The following is a 7,614-nucleotide window of genomic DNA, read 5'->3' as shown; positions in this document are numbered from 1 at the left end:
CGCCCTCCTTCCTGAACTTGTCATACTAAACGGGGTCAATGCCGTGGTTTCACGGCCCACTCCAGTCTGGACCAGCAATTCCAGCCACCCCCTCATACTACTGGGGTCTGGTTTTTCGTCTGTGAGGCAGACGGGGTGGGTCTGGCCCACCCCTGTCATGTCTGGCACGGAGCAGGTGCTTGGCAATCTGTTGATCTGCAAAATGGGCAGCCCCTCCAGCTCAGTCAGAAGGTCAAACTTTGCAGGGGGTGACAGAGCAGAGTGGGCACGAGAGTGGACTCTGGAGCCTGGCTTCCATCGGCAAATGCTAATTAAGTGTTTGTTAAATACATAAGTTTTAAAAACAGGCATGGGAGCGCACCCTGAGGGAAGGGCGGCTGCCCGGCTCTGCGGCCTCTCCTGGCCCCTCTCCCTGCGTTCTCCACCTTCCGGCCGCCTGGGCTTCTCTGATCCTGGCCTCACAGGGACAGAGCCCCAGCCGGAGAACCAAGAACTCCTGGCCCTGCTGACGGCTGTGCCCGTCACCATCTCGGCTGAATCTGTGCAAGGGGGACACACCAGCCCCCACCTCCCAGCGCTGCTGGAATAATCGGGGTCACGGGGGCTGGCACCCACTCTGGAGCTTCTCCAGGACAGTGGATGGAGCTCACTTGGGGCTTTCAAGGTGGACAGACCTCACATCGTCACCCTGCCATGCGCCAGCCACACGCCTCTGGGCGTCATCATCCTTCCAAATCATCTCAGCTAAAAGAGGGTCAGAACAGCCCCTTAGCACATACTTGTTTGCACACGTGGAAATCTGCGTGCCTCTAGAGCCCTGTCTGTGAAGACTTGGATAAGGGATGCTTTACCGTCTGGTACATTCACAAAGTCAACAAGCAGCTACGAAAGGACCGTGAGTGAAACCCTTTACCTCGTGTACAGACTCAGGATGACAACCAAGCTGATTAGAAAAAAAAAAAAAATGCATGGAGCAGAAAGCATGTACAAAGTGCTACCCTTTGTGTAAAGTGGAAGAAAACTTAAATATATATATATTTTTCTTTCTCTGTATTTGCTTGGTTTTCATAAGGAGTGAGGATGTCACAAAAAACCGGTGGCTGAGGCTCCTGCAGGGAGAACTGGTGGCTGAAGGACAGGAGGGAGAAAGACTTTTCATCCTATACCCTCTTGTACCTTTTGAATTTTGAACCATGTGAATGAATATGTTCCTTATTCAAAAATAAATAAAATTAAGATTGCTTTGCCAGCCGCACCAGACGCCTAACAGCTGTTCAGGAAGACTGTGAGCAAAGTTTGGTTATCTCGACTTCTGGAGAGGCGGGTCCTCCTGACCCCACCACCTCCAGGGCACAAGGCAGCACCTGCCACATCTGGGCCTCAGCCAAGGTCCAGGAGAGTGGCTACCTCTGACCTCTGATGTCCCAGGTCCCTCCCTTCTTCAGTTTGGAACATCTTTTATTTAAAAATACCTTTTATTTTAAACCCATCCATTATCTCTCTCACACACACACACACACCTCAACGCACGCACAGACATGCACACATCCTATCACCAACAGTCTTTGTTTTTCCAAAAGTTCTGCCTTGCCTCTGACCAGCCAGGGCTGGGGCTGGCTGGCTGGGTCCTCTCAGCTCTCCAGGGTGGGGTGGAGATGTCCCAGGGGGCCTGCCCAGAGGGTCATGGGCCTAGGCCATTGTCCTCTGGTCCCCACACAAAGAAGGCTTGGGCTTGGATCCTGGGGTCTTCTTTCCTGTCTACCAGTGGCTGGCCTCTGGCCTTCTTCTCCGGGGTCCTGCTTGGAGCAAACGCCACAGGGGTCCTGGCTCATCTCCGAGGCACTCGAAGTGGGGCCACTCCCCTCACCTTCAAGCAGCTACCCCCCAGGTCACGACGGCCACCCTGTAGGAGGTGAGAAAGATGTATTAGGAGGTTCCATCAGGTCACAGTGAAAACGGGAACTAACCTCTGCGTCCAGCAATAGGGGACTTGATAAATAAATCACAGTTAGCTACACAATCAAGTTCTCTGCAGCAGAAGGCAGAAGACACCTGTTATGGATCAACAGGGAACGAGATCAAGATAACATTGTTTGAGGACAACAGCGAGAGCGCAGTGAATGTTCCTGTGTGCTGAGATGGAGAGAAGGGCACATGGGAAAGTGCTAATGGACTTCCTCGCAGAAGAGGAATTTGGTGATGGGGAGACAGGATGGGAGCAAGGCTTTTTCACTCTATATGCTTTTTTACCTTTTTCATTTCTTCCCCCATGTGATTTGTGGCTTAGAAAAAAATCCAATACATTTTAAATCATAATATTTTACACTAAAGGGCAAAACAAACAAAGCCCACAGTGGTCGTCCCCACTACCTGACGGTGCCCAGTTACTCCTCAGCCTGCAAAAGTAGACCATGGATGTCTGGCCTTCCTGCCTTCACTCAGGGTGTTCCCTCTGCCAGGAACATGCTCTCCGGTCCTGGCTCTGTGGGAAGGTTTCTTGATTCCTGTAATTGCCTAGCACTTCCAGGAACATTCCACCAGGATAAAACTCAGGAGGGGAAGACGGGGCTGCTCCTTTGTGTCCCCATCAGGCTGGGAGCTCAGGGGGAGGCAGGGAAAAGTTCACTCTGTGGCCCCAGCTCCAGCCCAGAGTCTGGCATGGAGCAGGTGCCAAGCAATGCAGCCTGAATCAGTGGTGCCCACTGGAAGACAAGATGATGGTGGCAGCCCCTGAAGCCACCTGACCCTCATGCCACAGGGGCAGTCTCCACCTGATATTCTGAGGTCTGACCCATGGGTTTCATCCTCACTGGAAGCCAGAGAGGTCACAGACATGACAGTCCCCCCTTCTTTCAAAGGCCTCCAGCTGTTGAATGACTGGCCCAAAGGCACCCAGCCAGCCGGTGAAGGAGCTGGGCTAGAGATCCATGTCCTCCAACAGTCTGTCCAGCATCCAGGACACGAAGGTGACTGAAGCCCCACTGTAAATGCCCCCCCCCCCCACCAAGCCTGGCCAGGAGAGGACAGGACAGGCATCTTTCTCAGCCATCCAGAGAAAGAGCTGACCATCTGGGAGCTCTGGCCCCTGCCCCTCCACCCCTGGGCCCAGGTTGGGGCAGAGCCATCCAGATGCGAGCCCAGCCTCCCTCGAGGCTCTCCGGGCCCAGGGACAGCGTGTTCATTCACAGGCAGGGCTATTTTGAGGGCTGAGGCCACAGTCCCAGCAGAGCCTGGGGCTTGGGGTTCTCAGACAAACTCTGGCAGGAGTGGCTGAGAAGGGGGGAAGGAGGTCGGGGAGGGCGATGGAGAGGTTGGGGGATAGAAAACCAGCCTCCCACCCTTTCACTGGATGTCCTCAGGCACAGGGAGAGCCACCTCCACCCCAAGTCTGGTGGTCACCAGGAGACATCGGTCCCATGAGACTACTGAGACTGTTGACCTCCTGGAACCTCAGTTTCTTCATCTATGAAACGGGGACAAAATGATTCTACTTGCTGCCCCAGGGCGCAGCCCAAGGCAACGCAGCTGTGAAAGAGGCTTGTAAGCTGCCGGAAGCACTAAGAAGAGGGCCTGACTAGGCCCCAGCTTCTTCCGCCCCTAGGAACTCAGCGTCAAGGGCTCTGGGAAGCCCCGTGGTTAGGAGCTGGGCTGGCGTGAGACAGAGCGGGGCTTCAGTCTCTCCTCCGCCATGGACCACCTGTTGGACCTCAGGCAAGTGCCTTCACCTCACTGGGCCTCAGTTTCCCACGTGTAAAGTGGAGTTACTGTGAGGATGACACAGTGAACACGGGTAAAGCATTTAGCACACTGTCAGGAATGTCGAAAGTGTTTAATGAATGTTCACAGCATTATTGTCGGCATCACCTGGTAATGCCGCCTCCTCACCCTGCCATCCCGTACCACTTCTTCTGCTCCCCAGCTGAGGACACCAAGTGGGGACACCTCACAGAACAATCCTACCCAACCCCCAACCCCAGGTGCCAAACGGGAAAACAGGGCAGAGACAAGAATCCCCTTTCCATCTCCCACTTGCTATTTCTACCACTGAGGGCCACACCTAACCTCTCCTTAAACAGAAAGATGCTACAGGGAGCTGTTTCCACGTGACCTCAACCCCAGATCAACCAGGTGGCTCAGACTGAAGGGCCTTGGAGCTCTCTGGCCCACAAAGCCCTGGGTTCCTGAGACAGCCAGTGTTCTTCCATCGAATCTTCAAGGGGCCAGAGCTGGCCAGGATTGTCCCTTTCGCCTATTCCCAGAGGAGACTGTGGGGGTGAGAGCATGGCTTTTGTAGCCAAATTTGGCTGGATTCTTAGTCCTGCAGACAGGTCTCAGGGAAGCAGCCAGATCCAGACGAGGCCCCGTGATCTGCGGCACAGGTCTGAGACCAGCAGAGAGGCCCCCAGCCTACCAGCCGTGGTGTGCACATGTGACAGACACACCTTCTCCCCCAGGCCTGCAGGCACGGCGCCTCCCATACTTCTTGATCGGCAGGCCTGAGTTCGAATCCTGGCTCCATCACAGGCTGTGTCTCTGAAGCAGCGGCAGCATCTCTAAGCAGGGGGGACCAGAGCAGCTCCTTCCCCCGACGCTGAGGGGTTTTAATGATAACGCGTGAAGAGCGCTCGGCACAAGAGACCAGTGCTCAGTGAGACCGCTGCGATGGCTATCACCGACCAGTCTTGGACTCTGCTCTGAGCTCTGCCACCGTCAGTGTCTTCCCTTTGCCCTCTCTAGGCTGTGTTTTCTGACCCCAGCTCTTGCTGCGCCCGGCTCTGAGAACGCCTGCCCCTACTTCCTCACCTGCCTACCTCCACTCCAAAGCACGGGTCAGGAATTTAGCCCCGGGTCGGGGGCTTCCTCTGGGTTCTGATGGTCCCTTTGTGCCCCCCACCCCCAACATCAGACCTCAGCATCCCTGTCTTCATCTCCTTGCCCTGGTGCCATACTGGGAGTTCCCGACTGTGGTAGGTGGGGACCCATAACCTGCTTCTCTGGGAATGTCCTCAGAGCCAACAAAAGGTGGCTACGGGGTAGCTAAGGTTTGCTGAACTGAATGAATGCGTGACAGGCGGTCAAGGAAGACCACTGAGGGCCCAGTCAACCCTTCACTCCCTACGCTGGACGCCTGTAGGCCCATCTGGCTTCCCAGCCCAGCCTGGAGCACTGACCAGGGCCCAAGCTGGGAGCGGCAGGGACCTCAAGAGAGTCCAGGTCCGAGCCTAAGACTGACTCAGGGAGACTGAGGCAGCTACGGGGGGAGAGGCAGAAGGGAGCAGTCTGAGGCCAGGACTCAGAGACTTCCCCAGAACAAACTGAAGCAGGGGACCTAGGGCAGCCGTGAGGACCACAGACTGGGGACTTAAGAGGCCTGACTCCAACCCCCCATGCTCTTTCACTTTCCAAAAGGCTGTGGCCACTCAGGGACCCTCTCAGCCTCAGTTTCCCCAGATGTAAGTGGTAGCTGCTGGAATCCAAGCTGTCACACAGACAAGCTTCCTGGTCTGTAGGAAAGGCCCAGGCCAGAGCGGGAAAGGCTGGGGGTGAAGCAGGCTCGCCAGGGCCTGGGCAGCGGCAGAGCCAGCTTTCAGCCAGGAGAGCCCCCAGCAACCTCCGCTGCTAGCCAGCCCCATCCATCATCCCCTAGCAGCCTGGTTCTCACCCCCACCTAGGACACACCACAGGAGCTAGGCCAGCTCTGCCCAGCTGACTCAACAGTGCCCTCCCCAACCCTCCATCCCTTTTAGGGCTGCGTGCCCTCAGGGACCCCCCTCCTTCACCCCTACTGCTCATCAGCTGGGTACCTCAGGTGTCCCCTTGCCTTTCCAGTCTCCTGCCCATCGGTCAGGTCTTTGGATGGGGCACAATCATTTCACGGTAGGGATAGCCAGGGCCACACACGCCCAGCAAACCCAGCCCTGCGTTCTGGCTTCCTAGCAGAGTGAATGCGGGAGTGGGGTTACACCTCTCTGAATTTCAAATCCTCAGCAGTGATAAAACCGGCACAATGAGCTGCCTGGCAGGGCTCTTACGAAGATTAAAAAAAAAAAAAAAAGAGGAATACATCCCGCACACAGGAAGAGCTCCGTAAATGACAGCCTTTGTTATTCTTTCCTCACGCCCTCTTCCCAACACCCTTTAGTTGGAAGGGGCGCTCTCGATGAGCGATCTCCATCCTCTAAGTCATGCCCTAGCTCTGGGCTTCCCTGCACCCCTTCTGTCCAGGGGACATTAAGCGAATGATTCTGTTCCACACCAAACCCTGGGCTTGCAGCGCCGCACCCCCGACGATCTCCACGTCGCTCCCTCCTCTCTGCACTGGGGTCTCTGCCTCTCTCCTGCTCCCTAGGAGGCCCCGGCCCCCGTCGCCCCCGGCCTCCGCCTCCGCAGGAGCGAGCTCCGCGCACTCACCCCCTTGCGCTGGTTGCTGAGGCAGAAGGTGCAGATGGAGCGCGGCTGGCGGCCGCCGTCGGGGGCGGCGGGGATCGCGCTCTTGGCACTGCCGGCCGCCCGGAAGCACGGCTGCCCGTCGTCGGCCGCGTCGCCCAGCAGCAGCACGTTGGCCAGGTGCGCGATGTAGCTGGACGCCAGGCGCAGCGTCTCGATCTTGGACAGCTTGCGGTCCACCGGCTCGGTGGGGATGAGCGTGCGCAGCGCCGTGAAGGCCGTGTTCACGCTCTGAGTGCGGTCCCGCTCCCGCGCGTTGGCCGCCTGCCGCTGTCGCACCACCACGACCGGGCCCGCGCCGCCGCCGCCCGCCCGCCGCCCGCCCCCGGGGCCCGGGCCGCGCCGCGCCGCCTCCAGGCCCTCGCAGCAGCCGAACGACTGGTCGGAGGCGTCGCTCTCGCTGCGGTTCTCCTCGTCCTCGCTCAGCAGCCGCACGTCCGGGTACAGCACGTGCGCGCCGACGGGGCGCAGCAGCGCGAACGCCATGGGCGCCCGGCCGCGTCCCTCGGGGCGCCGCGACCCAGCGTTTCCGCGCCCCGCCGTGCGCTCCCGCGCGCTCCCACGGCCCCGCCGGCCGCCGCCTTATAGCCGAGGGAGGGGCCAGTCACTCGGCCGCCCCGGCCGGGGCGGGGGGGCTCCGCGCTGGCCAATCGGGAGGCGCCCGCCGCGTCCCGGCCAATGGCTACGCGCCCGCCGCCCCCGTCCTCCAGGTTGAAAGCGGCCCGCGAGCGGGTGGCCCGCCCTGTAGGCCTGAACGCTCCGGGTCCCCGCGGGCGAGCCGCGCAAATGCCGGGGGTCTGCGGGGGTGGGGTGGGGTGTGCCCAAATCTGGACTCCGGATGCTCAGCCTAGACCCTCTAGGAGACTGCGGCAGGTCCCTTCTCTCTTGGCTTCAATTTCTTCGTCCGGGAAGAGGAACCCGCTTGGGTTTTCTGCCCGCGAATTCTAATACCGTGGTTCTGCAACTCTCGTGTGTGTAGGAATTGCGGGAGGAGGGCTTTTGACTCTGTGGGTTCCCGGATTCCCTCCATTCTAATTCAGCAGGTCTGGAATGGGGCCCAGGAATCTGCATTCTGTACAGGGTGGTGTCCACCGAGAGCACTTGGAGAAACACGATAATCTGTCCAAATAAGGATTCGACGGTGTCACATCCCTGACGACAAACTTG

General features: G+C 58.4%; 1 protein-coding gene across 1 annotated transcript; it reads right to left on the bottom strand.

Annotated features, from left to right (window-relative positions):
* Positions 1-883: 883 nt before the first annotated feature.
* Positions 884-7,016, bottom strand: TCF15 (transcription factor 15). The gene is made up of 2 exons (XM_008529224.2): positions 6,412-7,016; positions 884-1,903 (listed from the first exon to the last, which is right to left on the bottom strand). Exons 1-2 carry the CDS (start codon positions 6,931-6,933, stop codon positions 1,829-1,831), a joined length of 597 nt encoding a protein of 198 aa, XP_008527446.2. The 5' UTR covers positions 6,934-7,016; the 3' UTR covers positions 884-1,828.
* Positions 7,017-7,614: the final 598 nt, after the last annotated feature.

This window comes from Equus przewalskii, chromosome 21 (genome assembly GCF_037783145.1).
Source record: "Equus przewalskii isolate Varuska chromosome 21, EquPr2, whole genome shotgun sequence".
Lineage (NCBI taxonomy): Eukaryota > Metazoa > Chordata > Mammalia > Perissodactyla > Equidae > Equus > Equus przewalskii.
Note: the sequence above shows the minus strand (reverse complement) of the source record. Positions and strands in the feature narration are given on the sequence as shown.

Bases quoted from the DNA above. Each gene is read 5' to 3' on its own strand.
- TCF15 (XM_008529224.2), bottom strand. From the start codon at position 6,933: ATGGCGTTCGCGCTGCTGCGCCCCGTCGGCGCGCACGTGCTGTACCCG. The intron at 1,904-6,411 runs GTGAGTGCGCGG...CACCTCCTACAG, and splicing joins TCAGCAACCAGCGCAAGGGG to GGTGGCCGTCGTGACCTGGG.